Source organism: Hyperolius riggenbachi, chromosome 8, assembly GCF_040937935.1.
Source record: "Hyperolius riggenbachi isolate aHypRig1 chromosome 8, aHypRig1.pri, whole genome shotgun sequence".
NCBI classification, from domain to species: domain Eukaryota; kingdom Metazoa; phylum Chordata; class Amphibia; order Anura; family Hyperoliidae; genus Hyperolius; species Hyperolius riggenbachi.
This window is the reverse complement of record NC_090653.1, coordinates 195,644,804-195,663,951: the sequence shown is the minus strand read 5'-3', so window position 1 is coordinate 195,663,951 and position 19,148 is coordinate 195,644,804. Positions and strand designations below refer to the sequence as shown.

At 46.2% G+C, this 19,148-nt stretch overlaps 1 protein-coding gene across 3 annotated transcripts in view; it reads left to right on the top strand.

The window, feature by feature from the left end:
* Positions 1 to 19,148, top strand: part of DRP2 (dystrophin related protein 2) — a 697,048-nt gene that overhangs the window by 366,261 nt on the left and 311,639 nt on the right. For all 3 annotated transcript variants that reach the window (XM_068248074.1, XM_068248073.1, XM_068248072.1), the window contains exon 15: positions 6,908 to 7,019. In XM_068248074.1, coding sequence (XP_068104175.1) covers positions 6,908 to 7,019 — 112 coding nt within the window. The remainder of the gene's footprint in view (positions 1 to 6,907; positions 7,020 to 19,148) is intronic.

Genomic DNA, 19,148 nt, shown 5'->3' with positions numbered 1-19,148 from the left:
CATGTGCAAAGTGCCACGTGCAAAGTGCCACATGCAAAGTGCCACGTGCAAAGTGCCATGTGCAAAGTGTCACGTGCAAACACGTGCAAAATGCCACATGCAAAGTGCCAAGTGCAAAATGCTACGTGCAAACACATGCAAAGTGCCACGTGCTACGTGCAAAGTGCCACGTGTCAAATGCAAAGTGCCACATGCAAAGTGCCACATGCAAAGTGCCACATGCAAAGTGCCACGTCAAGTGGCACTTTGCAAGTGGCACTTTGCACGTGGCACGTGGCACTTTGCACGTGGCACTTGGCACATGTCACATGGCACGTGCAAAGTACCACATGCCACGTGCAAAGTGCCACGTGCCAATTGCCATGTGCCACGTGCAAAGTGCCAAGTGCAATGTGCCATGTGCCAAGTGCAAAGTGCCACGTGCCAAGTGCAAAGTGCCATGTGCAAACACGTACAAAGTGCCACGTGCAAAGTGCCACGTGCAAAATGCTACGTGCAAACAAATGCAAAGTGCCACGTGCTACGTGCAAAGTGCCACGTGTCAAATGCAAAGTGCCACATGCAAAGTGCCACATGCAAAGTGCCACGTCAAGTGGCACTTTGCACGTGGCACTTTGCACGTGGCACGTGGCACTTTGCACGTGGCACTTGGCACATGTCACATGGCACGTGCAAAGTACCACATGCCACGTGCAAAGTGCCACGTGCCAATTGCCATGTGCCACGTGCAAAGTGCCAAGTGCAAAGTGCCACGTGCCAAGTGCAAAGTGCCACGTGCAAAGTGCCATGTGCAAAGTGCAAAGTGCCACGTGCAAAGTGCAAAGTGCCACGTCCGGCATGCTCCTGGCAGACGTTACACCTGCTGCTGCTGCATTACCCTGCTCCTGCTGCCTTTGCTGCTCCCACCGCCAGTGTGCCACAGGCCACTGCTGCTGTGCTGATACCACCTATATTTAACCCAAAACACAATTGCTGCGTAAAAAATAGTGATGCTACATACCTCATTTAACCTAAAAAACGTTTTTAAAGCAATTTAAAGGCCACTTCCGGTTTTTCTAACCAGATATCCGAATTTGCCCGGATATCCCGGATACTGGGGTCGGATATCCGATTCTATCCGGATACCCAAAAGCTCGAATCCAGATATCCGATTTGGATCCGGATATCTGGGTATCCGGATCTGGGACAATCTGGATTTTGAAAAGGGGTATCCGAGCACCCCTGTTCAAAAATCTATGTCCACACCCATGATCTTTTCCCGCTCAATTTGGATAAAATCTCCACCTGTCTGTCCACCATCACCATCTGGATTTCTGACAGATTTCTGACAATGGCCTTCTTGAAGGCGGAGGGGGATATTCCAGTAGAGACAGAGAGGTTGAAAAGAGTGGTTAGGGCAGATGAAAAGGGACGGAACCCATTTCTGGGGAAGTGGTCAAGCGGAGGGGTAGTGAAAGGTGAAGATGAAATCTGCTAAAGGTTGGTGACAGTAGCAGTGCTTATCCCTACAGTGCAAAGCTAGTTTTTTTAGCTCAATGGCAACGTCCATTTGAAAACGTAGGGTGGAGTTGGTAAGGTAAATTCTAAGATACATCATCCTGTAAAGAAAAGAGCATTTCAGGTGTAACTGGCCTCTTCCACTTTCAAAAAAAAAAAAAAAAAAATAAGCGCATGCATTCTTAGGTATAGTTAGGTATTATACAATATTTAAACTCCATTTTTCCTCACTTGCAACCTAAAGCCAAAAGTCCGTCATGAAAAAGTGGCACCCGGAGGCTGAGAGGGTATTCAAGAAGGTCAAATCTGCCCTGTGTCAACATCCCATCTTAATAGCCCTTGATTTTTCAAAGAAATTTGTTGTCCAAACAGTGGTCTGTATATCTAGTGCGGGACCCTCAATGGATAAACTCCAGTACCAGAAGATAAAGAAAACAAACAGAAAAAACAGGAGCGCCAACATAGTGTAGTATTAGTTTAAGACACTGGGATAATAAACAAGCAGAGTGCTACTTACAAAAGTGGGTTGCTAAGGGCAACCACAATGAAAGGCATGTTAAGAATTCTGTCTCCACATGGATAGGTCTTTGTTCTTCTCCTGGAGTAGTTGGTCCCTCTCCAAAAAAAAAAGCAAAAAAAAAAAAAAAAACACCTTTGGATAATATCACAGGGAAGTACCCCTAGCTATGGTATAATTACTAGACTGGATGGAAGGAGGCGCCCCAAGGATTAAGTAGCTCTTATATGCTATTGAGAATAAAAAAAAAAAGTTCTCACCTCATGTGAGGAGTGGCTTAATAGAAAGTATTTTATTTGACACAAACGACAACGCATTTTCACGGGCCTTACTGGCTTCTTTGGGTCAATAAAACAGTGTCTGTCAGTAGCAACACCGTGGACATGGAGCCAGATCAGTCCAAATGTAATCAATATCAAATCTAACCCAAAAAAGTTTTACAAGTACATCAACTCTAAAAAAAGAAAGGTTGACTGTATAGGAATCCTAAAGGATGAGGGTGGGAACTCAATGGTGGATGTCCAAGGTAAGGCAGAGTTATTAAATGCTTTCTTTGCTTCTGTCTTCACAAAGGAAACAGCACTGTTGCAAATTACAGAGGCAGAAGAGTCTCAATCTTCTAACTGTAATATTAAATACTTAACGCAGGAAGAAGTAAAGGCAAGACTAAATAAATTAAAAATAGACAAGGCACCTGGCCCGGATGGCATGCATCCTCGGGTCCTAAGAGAATTAAGTTCAGTTATAGCTAAGCCCCTTTATCTTATCTTTTGTGACTCTCTTGCAACTAGCAGAGTCCCAATGGATTGGCGTACAGCCCACGTTTTCCCATTAGTTAAGAAGGGCAAAAAATCTGATCCAGGAAATTATAGACCTGTAAGCTTAACATCAGTTGTATGCAAACTATTTGAGGGGTTACTAAGAGATACTATACATGACTTCATAGTAGAAAATAATCTTATTTCTCAGCATCAACATGGGTTTACTAAAGACAGGTCCTGTTTGACTAACATGCTCAGCTTTTATGAGGTAGTGAATGCTAATATGGATGTTGGGAATGCTGTAGATGTGATATACTTGGACTTTGCAAAGGCCTTCGACACTGTTCCCCACAGAAGTCTGGTGCAAAAGTTGAGGATGCAAGGACTGGGGAAGAGTTTGTGTGCATGGATAGGGAACTGGCTAATGGACAGAAAACAAAGAGTTGTGGTCAATGGATCGTACTCAAAATGGGAGACTGTTAGCAGTGGGGTCCCACAGGGGTCTGTACTGGGTCCAGTGCTCTTCAATTTATTTATTAATGACCTAGTAGATGCAGTAGTGAGCAATGTTGCTATTTTTGCATATGATACAAAATTGTGCAGAATCATCAACTCTCAGGAAGATAGTGTCATATTGCAATAGGATCTGGATAGGATGGCTATATGGGCACATACATGGCAGATGAAATTTAATGTTGACAAATGTAAAGTCATGCATTTTGGTCGTACCAATGGTCTAGCACCATACAAAATAAATGGGATACAGTTGGGAACATCAAACTTGGAGAAGGACTTAGGAGTACTCATCGACAACAAGTTAAATAATCATACTCAATGCCAAGCCGCTGCAGCTAAAGCGAACAAAATTTTGGGATGCATTAAAAGGGAAATAAAAACTCGAGATGCTAGCATAATATTGCCCCTGTTTAACTCTCTAGTAAGGCCACATCTGGAATATGGAATTCAGTTCTGGGCACCACATTACAAAAAAGATATTGCAGTTTTAGAGCTGGTACAGAGACGAGCTACAAAATTGATACGTGGGATGGAAGGTCTCGCTTACCAAGAAAGGTTAGATAAACTGGGTTTATTTAGTCTAGAGAAAAGACGCCTTAGAGGAGATCTAATTAACATGTATAAATACATCAGAGGGCAATATAATAGCTTGGCGGATGAGCTTTTTGTCCCTAGGCCTTCTCAAAGGACTAGAGGACATGAGATGCGCATGGAGGAAAAACGTTTTAGCCATTTATTTAGGAAAGGGTTCTTTACAGTAAGAGTGATTAAGATGTGGAATGCATTGCCACAGGAAGTCGTTATGGCAAACTCTATACCTGCATTTAAAGGGGGCTTAGATGCTTTCCTTGCGTTGAAAGACATCCATGGCTACAATTACTAGGTTATGCCTAATGATGTTGATCCAGGGATTTTATCTGATTGCCATCTGGAGTCAGGAAGGAATTTTTCCCTTTTGGGGCTAATTGGACCATGCCTTGTGGGGTTTTTTTGCCTTCCTCTGGATCAACAGGGGTATGTGGGGGACGGGCTGGAGATGTACTTTGTACTGGTTGAACTCGATGGACGTATGTCTTTTTTCAACCAAAATAACTATGTAACTATGTAACTATGTAACTGTGTACAAAGTTGCCAATTATCATTTCACCATTCCTACTCCCTGTAGAGTACCATCCGTTAACCTGGTGATGTGTGCCTTGCTTTACTACTGAGTTTTCTCCTAAGAGTTATTTTTCATATTCTGTTTAAAATAACATTTCAGTGAACTGCAAATTCAAAAGTACCAAAAAGTAGATGAAAAAAGTACTGTCAAAACTATTGTGAGAATTATCTTGCATGCTGATGGTTTAAAGGAATATTATTGGGTTACTGTGAGAGATCGCGGAAAAGCCGCCGCATGTGCTACTGAGCAGGCGGCTGATTCCGCGTCCAGTGCGGCGGTTTGCATGCGTAAGCGTGTGTCTGGTGTGGCTGAGTCTGTTAGTGCACATAGGCTTAGGAATACACGCGCGCGCGCTGAGAGGCAGAATTCTTATACTAAGCAGGAAGAGTCAGCTGACCACGCCGATCAGCTGACTCCAGAGCAGGATACTATTGGTTGAGCAATTAGGGGTGGTGCTGGAGAGCACTACTCCATATATAGTTCCTGCTGGTCACTTGCAAGTTGTCTGCTGTTGCGATCACTACGTGGAAGCACTCAGACCTAGTCAGATTCTTCAGTGTGTTTGAACCAGGTGGACCTGGGAATTCACACTTAGCCAAATTATTTGTATTGTATTCTGTTTATGCTTAACCTAGTTCCAGGGTGTAGAGACCAAGGACCTCACACCCAGCTTAGGGAACTGTGTTATCATCTGTGTTATACCTCAAGCTAGTTCCAGGGTGTAGAGACCAAGGACCTCACACCCATCTTAGGGAACTGTGTTATCATCTGTGTTATACCTCAAGCTAGTTCCGGGGTGCTGAGACCAAGGACCTCGCACCCAGAATAGGCATTGTTTGATATATGTTATGACTTATAGCTTTTCTGACTACTCCTCTGTCTGATTCGGTACCTCGCATATCTGATATTCCGTTGCAAGACCCTGCTTGACTTGGATACCGAATCAGCCTTCTGTCTTTGTACTTTATCTGTCAGTGTGTTGCCGACCCGGCGTGCCCGACCTCGAGAGCTATCTCTCCCCTTAAGAGATAGTCTCCAGATCAGATAGTGACATCCACCTTTAGGTGTCACTTACTCTCTGGCCCTTCCTGTCTCCAGTCTGACTCCTCCCCTTGGAGAGCCTCGGGCTGCTGGAAGGTTCCTGTGCTCCCAGAGCAGTGTCTCTTTACTGTTATATTGCCTGCTTAGCAGGTGCATCACTCAAAGTATTACTGTTACACCAAACACTCATATACCTATAGGTGTCCAGAGGTTAGCAATATATCTGTATTATCGGTGATTCTGCAGATCATCAATAATCTGGTATATATCTGCATTCTTGGTGATACTGCAGATCACCAATAATCAGATTCTCTCTGCGTGCTGACACCAATCGTTACAGTTACTGTGCTTCCTGGAAGCAATTTAGCTGATGTCCATGCCCATTCCATGTTTACCATTGAAATTTTGAGAAAGCAAACTGACACTTCTTGCTCACTCATAAAGCCAGGATATGAATTGCCTGCATGGATAAACCTGAAAAGCCTCTAGGGCAATAATAATATTTAAACTGCTCATAAGAGTTGTCCACACACAATACAATACAGTGATCAAATTTTACGGCAATTCAAAAAAAAACAATTAGTTGTACAGAAAAATCAAAGCCTTTTTTAATTTTTTTTAAATTTGTTTGAGAAATCTGATCAAATTCCTTTTTTTCCCTAATTTAAGACGGTCATGAGCGGTGGATTTTTCAGATATTTCATGAAAATTGAATGTTATAGATTTTCAATTTCTTGATGTATATTATTATTATTATTATTTAGTATTTATATAGCGCCGACATCTTATGCAGCGCTGTACAGAGTATATATTGTCTTGTCACTTAAATGTCCCTCAGAGGGGCTCACAGTCTAATCCCTACCATAGCTTTATGTCTATGTATGTATCATGTAGTGCATGTAACATAGTCTAGGGCCAATTTAGGGGGAAGCCAATTAACTTATCTGTATGTTTTTGGGATGTGGGAGGAAACCGGAGTGCCCAGGCCAGGGGAAAGCCATACAGATACTGGATGGAATTCAAACTGGGAATCCAGCACTTCAAGGCAAGAGTGCTAACCACTTCACCACCGTGCAGCCCCATGTATAGACAAAGTCAATTTCTCAGAGTTTTCCATTATAATTGTTTTCATAATTGGGGAAAATGTTATATTATGTTTTGTTATGGTTTTTTTTTTTTCAAATGTTACAATCAAGCAAAAAATTGTAATTGCAATTCTTTAATTTAAAAGAAATAAACAAAATTCTATGGTGTGTGGTCAACTTTTTAGGATATATGGAACTTCAGAAAGGGCGATAAAAAAAAATCTAAGCTGTTATGAAGAAATTAAAATTGTATCAACTAAAAAAAAAAGAAGAAGCACAACTTTTAAATATTGTCAAGATATATTGAGTTTTATTTTACTATTACCAGGTACCGAAGCCTTAAACAATTTGGTGTGGATATCTGCCAAAACTGCTTCCTGACTGGACAAGCAAGCAAAGGAAGAAAACTGCATTATCCAATCATGGAATACTACACAATGGTATTCATTTTAATATGATACTGTTTAGAACAAGTGTGCCTATTAGGAAAAAAAAATTAGTTTAGGATTGCTGGATCATTATTGACTGAATTATTATTATTGATATTATTATTTATTTATTTATAAAGGGCCAACATATTTCACAGTGCTGGACAATAAATAGGGATACATACATTGTAAACAAGGGGTGACAGACAGAAAGGTAGCAAATGGTTATACAACAAGCACAAGGTTAAACATGCAAACAGGGTATAAAATGTATCCTCATGTGATTTTATGGAGACCCAGCAATTCCAGTCCGAATTAGTCCATGGAAGAGTGTCGTAGCTGGGTTTGCAATATCAAGGACACACTAAGGAGGGGAAGACATTGCCGCTCTTCTTTTCCATTACTTCATTGGAGTCCTGGCATTTGTACACATGATAGACTAATGAGAATCATAATCTCATTGGACAACTGAGAATCAGGATCAGGATTCTCATTGGTGCAACTAGTCGATGAATGGGAAGTCATGGTGGGAGTTATAAAGGTGCTTTTGCTGGGGCTTTAGTGACGAAGAAGGCATATTTAGCAGTGGCAGTGGTCACAGTGTTCCCTAGGATTGGTGTTTGGGTTGCAGGGGCAAACCCAGGATTTTCATGGGGGGGGGGATTCCTGAAAGGTCTCCTTTGGCAAGCTGCACCCTACCGCGCATGCGTTTGCCCACTAAATACACACAATGTGCAATGTTTCCCTACAAAATACACATGATGCAGTAGTGTTTCACCACAATATATATAATGTGACTGTGACAGTGATTAGGTATCCAGATAACCCGCCTTTATTATGGATAACCAAATTACCCCACCTTTAGTATAGGTGATCAAATGACCCCCCATTTATCGAACAGGTAGCCAGAGGAGCCCCCCCATTTACAGTATAGGTAGCTAGATGACCCCCCAGTTAGGATAGGTAACCACATGATCACCATTTATAGTATATAGCCAGATGGCTCCCAGTTCAGTACACTCCCCCTTGTATTTTGCCAGATCCCCTTGTATATAGCCAGTGTATATAGTCAGATCCCCCTGCATATTGCCAGATCCTCCCTGTATATAGCCAGATCCCCCTTGTATATAGCCAGTGTATATAGTCAGATCCCCCTGCATATAGCCAGATCCTCCCTGTATATAGCCAGATCCCCCTTGTATATAGCCAGTGTATACAGCCAGATCTTCCTTGTATATAGCCAGATCCTCCCTGTATATAGCCAGATCCCCCTTGTATATAGCCAGTGTATATAGTCAGATCCCCCTTGTATATAACCAGTGCATATAGCCAGATCCCCCTTGTATATAGCCAGTGTATATAGCCAGATCCCATTTGTATATAGCCAATGTATATAGCCTGATCCCCCTTGTATATAGCCAGTGTATATAGCCAGATCCCCCTTGTACAGTATATAGCCAGTGTATATAGCCAGATCCCATTTGTATATAGCCAGTGTATATAGCCAGATCCCCCTTGTATATAACCAGTGTATATAGCCAGATCCCCCTTGTATATAGCCAGTGTATATAGCCAGATCCCCCTTGTATATAGCCAGTGTATATAGCCAGATCCCCCTTGTATATAGCCAGTGTATATAGCCAGATCCCCCTTGTACAGTATATAGCCAGTGTATACAGTCAGATCTTCCTTGTATATAGCCAGTGTATAAAGTCAGATCCCCCTTGTATATAGCCAGCATATATAGCCAAATCTTCCTTGTATATAGCCAGTGTATAAAGTCAGATCTTCCTTGTATATAGCCAGGGTATTTAGCCAGATCCCCTTGTATATAGCCAGGGTATATAGCCAGATCCCCCTTGTATATAGCCAGTGTATATAGCAAGATCTCCCTATATATACCTATACCTGTTCTATGTCTGTTCATTATTGCACATGTACTTGCACTACGTTTCAATGCCTGTATCTGTTTCCCAAAGCATTTTTTTTTTGTATTGCTACTTGCTAGTTTTTGTTTTTGTTGTTGTTCTCGCACTATGTCCTCTGCCAATGTGTACCACAAACAATTCCGGGTGTGGCAACTGCCGCACTTGGCGAAATAAATATGATTCTGATTCTGATGATATATAGCCAGTGTATATAGCCAGATCTCCCTGTATATAGTCAGATCCCCGTGTATCTAGCCAGTGTATATAGTCAGATCCTGTAGAGGTGACATAGGGGAAAGAGAGAGAGACAGGGAGACTACCAGAATTGGGGGAGGGGGCAGGAGAAATGACTCTACTTAGAATCCTCCTGGCAGCCACAGACAAGTGAGCTTACATAAACAAGTCAGGACCTCACACAGTACAAATATCAGCCTTCATTACAATGCTCAGTACAACTGATCTCTGCAATAGCAGACTGCCTTGTACACTAGTGACACCTCATAATAAGAGGAGGAGGGTACAACACTTTACAAGGTCCCAGTGAAGCTTTCAGAAACACAGCAATGGACAACACACAAGTATCTGTACCCCTCACCTTCTCTCTGATGCCATGTGAGAACTGGAGCTCATACATCTGAACCCTGGCATCAGTCTCTCCTGAGTACTCACTCTGCTGCTGGGCAGGTCGGAGTCACACAGCATGTCACTGCAGCCAGAGCTAGAGCTATGAGCTCGCTTTCATATTGGTCTTTGCAGCCGGGAAAAGATAGGGGGCGAGGCGGAGCCTGTATCCTAAATGGAAGCAGTATAGACAGAGTGCTGGGAAAACATGAGTAGCATCCTGCACAGTGCACACAAACCTGGACAGTTTGTGTGTTAAACAGCCCTGGTGCCTGGAGCTGACTCTACTCCTCCACTCTCTCACCTCTGTATGGCTGACACAGCCCCAGCTGACATCTTCCCTCTGCTTCCGCTCTCTCTCCAGCTGGAACTAAAGATTTATTGTCGGCTGGAGAGGACAGTGTCATTAAGCTGTGAAAAAACAGTCCCTATTCACCTGCCTGCCTCTGCATTGTGGAACTGGGAAAGGGGGGGGGGGATTAGGGTGAAGGCTGATGGGGTAGAGGAGGACTAAAGGGAAAATGTAAAGTAAAAAAAAGACCATAGCAGCCAGAATCAGCTCTGCAGCAGGGGAAGATTTTGGGCATCGGTAACCACCCCCTGCGTGCACCAGTGGGTTGACCTGAAATTCGACCTGAATATGGCTGTTCGCATTCAGATGCTCATAGTCCCCAACAGCCCCGTTTTCGTCGGGACTGTCCCTTTTTGGGGGGCCCTCCCGCCATGCCGCGCTGCCCCCCTTCTGTCCCGGCCGCTGGGCAGAGAGGGGAAAAAAACTGATCGAGGCACTAGCCCCGGGGATGGGATGCGTATGCGGGGTGGATGACCGCCGCCATTTCTCCCTCCCTCCCTTCTAATGTGCCCCCCAGTGTCATCCCCCCCTGCCTGCAGAGTTAAATGCGCAGCGGAGCGGGCTGTCATTTAATCTTACTATCGCCGTGCGTTTCAGCTGGTCTTCTCGGCATCCTGCTTCCTGTGACGTCACAGGAAGCAGGAAGCCGAGAAGACCAGCTGAAATGCACGGCAATAGTAAGATTAAATGACAGCCTGCTCCGCTGCGCATTTAACTCTGCAGGCGGGGAGGGGGGGACGACGACACTGGGGGGCATATTAGAAGGGAGGGAGGGAGAAATGGCAGCGGTCGTCCATCCCGCATATGCATCCCCAGGGCTGGTGCCTCGATCAGTTTTTTTCTCGCCTCCTCCCCACCCACGGGCACCTTCAGCCCCCCCCCCTTTCGGGAGTAAAAGGGAGTAATATTAATATTAATAATATTAATTAAAATAAAAATATTTATTTAAAATAAAAATATAAAAAAATGCGGTGGGTGTGACTAGGGGGTGTTGGGGGTGTGGTTAGGGGTGTGGCCTAAGTGTCCCATTTTCTGTAGTTAAAATGTTTGGAGGTATGGATGCTGCAGATCCAAAAATCATGCGATTTGATTTTGGCCCTCTAATTGAAGGAGGGATCTTCTCCTCTATCCAGGCAGGGATTGGTGTATGCCCCCACACATGATTCCCAGCAGAGAGTATGTCACTGAACGGGTGGCTGCACTGTGCATGTGTCCCTGTCATTGCACTGCTGCAGGGTCATACATTCTTACATATTGCATTACTCAAAGACATTCCAAGAGATAGACTAAAAATATACTCTTACAATTACAAAAATTCTTTATTTCCCCAAATGTCTGTCCAGTGACATTACTTTTACTTTTCAAAAGTTGTTGTTTTCTAGGGACTTGTCTACATACTCTTCACCCATAGCATTTCAGACACCTGTAAAAGCCATCCATTGTTAAAGGGAAACAAAACTGAGAAGGATATGGATTTTTCCTTTTAAAATAATACCAGTTGCCTCACTCTCCTGCTATTCTTGTGTCTCTAATACTTTTAGCCACCAGAGTTGGGCCGAACCTCCGATTTTAGGTTCGCGAACCTGGTTCGCGAACTTCCGCGGAAGGTTCGGTTCGCGTTAAAGTTTGCGAACCGCAATAGACTTCAATGGGGATGCGAACTTTGAAAAAAAAAAATAATTATGCTGGCCACAAAAGTGATGGAAAAGATGTTTCAAGGGGTCTAACACCTGGAGGGGGGCATGGCGGAGTGGGATACATGCCAAAAGTCCCCAGGAAAAATCTGGATTTGACGCAAAGCAGCGTTTTAAGGGCAGAAATCACATTGAATGCTAAATGACAGGCCTAAAGTGCTTTAAAACATCTTGCATGTGTATACATCAATCAGGTAGTGTAATTAAGGTACTGCTTCACACTGACACACCAAACTCACCGTGTAACGCACCGCAAACAGCTGTTTGTGTAGTGACAGCCGTGCTGGACTGGTGCGCACCATGGCGAGAGTGCAGGTTTTGGTGGCTTTACAGCCCATATGGTCGCCTGGCTGATGTAGCTGAATGACAGAACAGTGACTGTCCAGCTGATCAAATTTGGTCTGACCACAATGAAGCAACGACCTTATTATCTTTTGTGTGCCCCCCGAGACACTCATCTAGGCGCCGGTCATTGCTTCATTGTGATACGCAAGCCCCTTCACCACGGCAAGGTAATGATCACGAAGGGGAATGGGCGCATGTACATGCCTTTTCTTTTGTTGTTGCAGCTGCCCGCAGTGCAGCCAGAAAAATTAGGCAGTCATGTACACGCACCAGAAAAATTATTACAGCGGCCGCTGCTAGCAGCGGCCTAAAAAATTCAGCAATCCGCCTGGAGTCCCGGACCCTGTTGGTGGTGGCGGAGAAGGTAGTCAAGCGGCCTGCAGGCAGACATGCTGTGTGGAGGGACTGGTAGCGACTTAGTCTTCTTGGGGCAGGCCAGGCAGCCAGTCACACGGCGTGAAGGCAGAGATGCTGTGTGTGCGGGGACTGACTTAGTCTTGGGGCGGGCAGCAGCCCTCCGGGATCCATGCCTCATTCATTTTGATAAAGGTGAGGTACTTAACACTTTTGTGACTTAGGTGACTTCTCTTCTCTGTGACAATGCCTCCAGCTGCGCTGAAGGTCCTTTCTGACAGGACGCTTGCGGCAGGGCAGGAGAGAAGTTGGATGGCAAATTGGGACAGCTCTGGCCACAGGTCAAGCCTGCGCACCCAGTAGTTCAAGGGTTCCTCATCGCTGTTCACAGCAGTGTCTACATCCACACTTAAGGCCAGGTAGTCGGCTACCTGCCTTTCCAGGCGTTGGTGGAGGGTGGATCCGGAAGGGCTACGGCGAGGCGTTGGACTAAAGAACGTCCGCATGTCCGACATCACCATGAGATCGCTGGAGCGTCCTGTCTTTGACTGCGTGGACACGGGAGGAGGATTAGTGGCAGTGGTACCTTGTATGCAGTGGCGGGTTCACTAAACAGTACAGGTATACAGTGGTGGGTTCACTGAACAGAACAGGTATGCAGTGGTGGGCGTTTACTGAACAGGTATGCAGTGGTGGGTTCACAGAACAGGTATGCAGTGGCGGGTTCACTGAACAGTACAGGTATACAGTGGCAGGTTCACTGAACACAACAGGTATGCAGTGGCGGGGTCACTAAACAGGTATACAGTGGCGGGTCCACTGAACAGAACAGGTATGCAGTGGCGGGTTCACTGAACAGAACAGGTATACAGTGGCGGGTTCACAGAACAGGTATGCAGTGGCAGGTGCACTGAACACAACAGGTATGCAGTGGCGGGGTCACTAAACAGGTATACAGTGGCGGGTCCACTGAACAGAACAGGTATGCAGTGGCGGGTTCACTGAACACAACAGGTATGCAGTGGCGGGTTCACAGAACAGGTATGCAGTGGTGGGTTCACAGCACAGGTATGCAGTGGTGGGTTCACTGAACAGGTATGCAGTGGTGGGTTCACAGCACAGGTATGCAGTGGTGGGTTCACAGAACAGGTATGCAGTGGTGGGTTCACAGCACAGGTATGCAGTGGTGGGTTCACAGCACAGGTATGCAGTGGTGGGTTCACTGAACAGGTATACAGTAGCGGGTCCACTGAACAGAACAAGTATGCAGTGGCGGGTTCACTGAACAGAACAGGTATACAGTGGCGGGTTCACAGAACAGGTATGCAGTGGCAGGTTCACTGAACACAACAGGTATGCAGTGGCGGAGTCGCTAAACAGGTATACAGTGGCGGGTCCACTGAACAGAACAGGTATGCAGTGGCGGGTTCACTGAACACAACAGGTATGCAGTGGCAGGTTCACAGAACAGGTATGCAGTGGTGGGTTCACAGCACAGGTATGCAGTGGTGGGTTCACTGAACAGGTATGCAGTGGTGGGTTCTCAGCACAGGTATGCAGTGGTGGGTTCACAGAACAGGTATGCAGTGGTGGGTTCACAGCACAGGTATGCAGTGGTGGGTTCACAGCACAGGTATGCAGTGGTGGGTTCACTGAACAGGTATGCAGTGGCAGGTTCACTGAACAGGTATGCAGTGGTGGGTTCACTGAACAGGTATGCAGTGGTGGGTTCACAGAACAGGTATGCAGTGGCAGGTTCACTGAACAGGTATGCAGTGGTGGGTTCACAGTACAGGTATGCAGCCAGACAGGAACAAGTTAAGCCTAACTAATCTTTCCCTGAGAGACAGTCTGCAGCAGCTCGCCCTACTCTCACTAACGCAGGCAGCACACGAGTGACCGTAATGGCCGCCGCTGCCTGCCTTATATAAGGGGGGGTGGGGCTCCAGGGGCTAGTGTAGCCTAATTGGCTACACTGGGCCTGCTGACTGTGATGTAGAGGGTCAAAGTTGACCCTCCATGTGCATTATGGGGCGAACCGAACTTCCGCAAAGGTTCGCCTGCGGGACGCGAACGCGAACCACTGAAGTTCGCATGGAACCGTTCGCAGGCGAACCGTTCGGCCCAACTCTATTAGCCACAGCCCTTGAACAAGCATGCAGATCAGGTGCTCTGACTGAAGTCAGACTGGATTAGGCCCGGTTCACATTAGCGTTCGCTATCCGGATTTTCCGGATCTCATCCGGACTGCATACTGTACAAACGGAACGTACGTTCCGCATAGCAATGCAAAGGCTATGCGGACGTTCACATACGTACGCTCCGTACAGTACGGAGCCGGACCGGACCCGGACTCCGGACAGTTTTCCAACATGCGCTATTTTTTGGGTCCGGATCTCCGGCCCACGCACCCGGACCGGAGCCGGACCTGAGCCTGACAGCACCATCCGGAACACAGAAAACAATGGGGAACGGAAGGCACAGAACACACTGCATACAAAAACCTGACGTTCTACTCCACTTCCTATGCGTATCCAAGCGGCCATTTCGGATGGGGACACATGGGACAAGCATGTCTGGAGTGGAGCAGCAGTGACAGACGTGCTGGAGCTGTTTGGCAGAATGTCGGAGGTGGAGGTGAGGCCTACAGCGGAGGAACCTGATTCTACAGGTGCACCAGGTGCACCTCCTTCTGACCCCAACATTTTTTTCTTAAAATTTCGCTATTTTTTGCCCACGGATCCGGATGGCAGCCTGATGCATGCCTGATACAAACGGACCGGATCCGGATCGGAACCGTACGGTTCTGATCAGGATTAGGTCAGGATCCGATCAGGATCCGATCAGGATCCGGTCCGTTTACTTGCCAAACCGCAAGTGTGAACGGGGCCTTAGCTGCATGCTTGTTTCAGGTGTGTGATTCAAACACTATTGCAGTCAAAGAGATCAGCAGGACTGACAAGCAACTGGTACTGTTTAAAAGGAAACATCCATATCCCTCTCAGTTAAGGTTCCCTTTAAAAAAGTTCTAGGTGGACGCTGATGATTAAACGTATTTTACATGATATTTTGCAGATTTGAAGCTTTCTTGAAAATAAGTTGGGGTCCTACCACATCCTTGAAGTCAGGGTCAAGTTGTAGAAAATGCCAATATCTAGAAATGATCGATCCTCTTTACATCTCCATGCTGTATGTAAAAAAATCAGTAATTAAAGGTACTTAGAAATTACTCTTCTTAGTCACCACATCAGTATCATTATCATCAGGGCCAGATTTAGGCCAAGGCCACCTAGGCACCCCCAAAGAAGCTGACTAAATTGATGCAGAATTTGCAAGCTTGCAAATGCTGCAATGCAGGGAGATCAGGCAAGCGCCTGATCGCGATCTGCCGATAGGCGGCGGCTGGTCGTTTGTGGTTTTGCATGAAAACGGCCGCTCGTTCGAGCGGCCTTTCCATGCCAGTACACGGAGGGTGTCTCCGTGAACAGTGTGCGAGCCGCCGATCGCGGCTCGCACTCGTAATGTAAACACGCAGGGAAGAAATCCCCGCTGTTTACATCAATACGGCGCTGCTGCGCAGCAGCGCCATAAAGGAGATCGGCGATCCCCGACCTCTGATTGGCTGGGGATCGCCATCATTTGATAGGCTGAGCCTATCCTATTCGGCGCAGGACGGACATCCGTCCTGCGCACCTCAGAGCCAGCGAGAGAGGGAGGGAAGGAGAGGTAGGGAGGCATATCGCTGCGGAGGGGGGTTTTGAGGAGCCTCCCCGCTCGGCCACAAAGAGCGGCGGCGATCAGACCCCCCCAGCAGGTCATCCCCCTAGTGGGGAAAAAAGGGGGGAAGTCTGATCACCCTAATGACCAGAACCCGACCGCAGCTGCTTATCTTGATGAGGTTTCTTCCTCCCAGTCCTCTCCTCCAGAATTAAAGCACACCTATGTCGATGAGAGAGATGTGCAGAAGGATTGGGATGAGGCCCTGGAGGAGACCATGGGACCAAGCTCCCAAGAAGTGGTGGGTTCAGTGGTGACAGATATGGCCCCTGTGTTTTCTTCATCCGGTAATCCATCACAACTGGGAGCTTGTGTCACCACCAATCAACATCACCATCAGTCAACTACAGAGGTGTTTCATGGCCAGGTGGAGGGTCCAGAAGAATCACTTATGGGTTCCAGAGCTTTGGTTGAACTGGATGATGTTTTGGATGATGAGGTGGCTGATCCAACGTTGTCGTTTTTGGTGGGTTAGGCAATAGCAGGCATGAGCAGCATGGAGAAACAGAGCAGACGGTTGGCCAGCAGCCTGCAAGTGCTTTCCCGGTCTGTCAGTACCCACCAGTCCAATGCTGAGCATCAACGTGCTAGAAAAGGTCGCACCACTGTTCCATGTGCACGCACGTCCCCATCATGGGAAAAAGAGAGAACACCAAGAGCCCAATATAGTGTAGTATGTACTGGTAAGGTATAATTGATAGAGTAATAATATTAATTTAATACTCACAAACCAGGGTTACCAAGTAGGCAACCACTGTCAAAGCAGGTGGGGAGATTGTCCTGACCCCACTCAGGATTAAAAAGTCGCTCTCTGTAGTTGGAGAAGGAAGGGTACAACCCTCCACCAGGGGTGGACTTGATGTAGATAATAGGATAACAGAGGCGCCAATAGGATAAAAAACACTAAAAGAACTTAAAAACCCATCTTGGGAATAGAGGAGACAGTGGTGGACTCACCCCCTCCAAGCAGAACACACGACTGTGGATTTTCAGTCAAAACAATTTTATTGGATACTCCAAATAAAGTGCAACGCGTTTCACGGGATACAAACCCGCTTCATCAGGCAATAACAGATAGGAGTAAACAGCATCTGCCAGTATCATCAACACTGAGCGCCTCTGTGAAGAGGCGCTCAGTGTTGATGATACTGGCAGATGCTGTTTACTCCTATCTGTTATTGCCTGATGAAGCGGGTTTGTATCCCGTGAAACGCATTGCACTTTATTTGGAGTATCCAATAAAATTGTTTTGACTGAAAATCCACAGTCGTGTGTTCTGCTTGGAGGGGGTGAGTCCACCACTGCCTCCTCTATTACCAAGATGGGTTTTTAATTTCTTTTAGTGTTTTTTATCCTATTGGCGCCTCTGTTATCCTATTATCTGATTGTCACAGGAGCCCTAGTGGTCAGACCGCAAATTGCCTTCCAATTGGTTTCAGCACACCAATCATGCAAGCTGTGGACGCACTCCGTGCACTGAAATCGACGGAACTTGGGCAGCAGCCCGACCAGAAGGGAGCCTGTGAGGTACGGTAATTACAACTTACACACGATTTCAGGGTATAACTGCCACCACCACTGGTATGGGCCAGTGGACCCGACTGACTGACTAGTCCTTCGAATAAAAACGGTTAAACACACTCTATTCTGTCTAAATATCAACAATAGTAGCGTCTCTTCAGAGATCTGAGTTCAGTTCCTGTGTATGCTGAATAATAGGGTAGCAGGACAGTGAATGACTTTGGTAAAGTCTTTATTCACGGCAATATAAATAATTAATATATACAGAAAATTATTAAAATCAACAATTATTGAGACATGAGATAACACAGTATGAAAATAAAGGGGAGAAAAAAATACTTAGTTCCTGGAAAGATGTCCATTTGTGGGAAAACTTGTAAAGTTCTTGGTTTCAATCAAAGTTCAGAGTTCAGACCAGGTGGATGCCAGCATATCCTCAAGCTGGCACAGATGAAATCAGGATGATGTTTCAGGGTGGAGGACACTGAGTTTGTCTCCTCTGCCATTCTTATGCCCCTGATCCAGTAGGAGGGAGTGAAGGCGGGGCCCACACACCCCCTTAGAATATGAGATGAGTCCTCCCCTTGTCCTGGGGACCAGAAATCATATCTAACCATATATGGGCTCTATCTCACAGAACCGTACAGGTCAGGGCAGATTTACTAACATTTTCAGGTCTGTCTCGATTTACCCAGCAGCTTGCTACCAAACATGAGGGGTGGGACCCCTGTGGTATCATCAGGGCACTTTCGAACTGCCTAACTGGCAGTCTTTACCTCAGAATGTTCTGAAACGTCTTCAGAACCAGCGCCAGATAGGGCCAAGCATGCTCTGTTAGTTTGGAGGGTCTGCCAGCCTGGCAACACAGAAAATATGACACATATAGCAGTTTATGGAATATGAGATACCTCTGGGATTTATAGCAGGTCATTCCCAGGCAAAGGCTCTTTGAAGTTTGGGGGCAGCCAGCTACGTGTCAGCTCCCCTGCTGGGCTGGAGCCAGAGTGTCTGACTTTTCCCCCAACTAGATTGCTTCTGCCATCGTGCTTATCAACTATACCTGATGGATGGGCCATCAGCACAGCTTGAAGCCAGGGACACTCTGCAGCAGGCTAGTGCCCTTTTGGTGGAAGGAGGGTAAGAGAGAAAAAAGAAAAAAAACCCAGTTCTGATTCCTAGTAGACACAGTTCACCTTAGCGCAATCTGCAATGGACTATACTGGGTACTGATACTCCAGCATGTGAATGTGTTAGTGCAATGTTTCCAATGGGGAGATGCTCATTGGTGGTATCCGGCTAGCAAGCAGACGTGTTAGATATTGGATTAATACAGTACCTGCCTCCGGCGTCTGCTACAACACTGCCACACACAATTTGAAAGCAAACCCCTTTGTGCTTCAAGTAATCCTGACATCCAGAGCGAGCCGCGCTCAGCTCTAACGGAGATGCAGTATCAGCGTCGCACTCCCGAGTCAGGTGATCACGGACTTCCTGCCGGCGCTTCCTGTTGCGTTCCACAGGTGGTTACTGCTCTCCTTCAGATCAATGG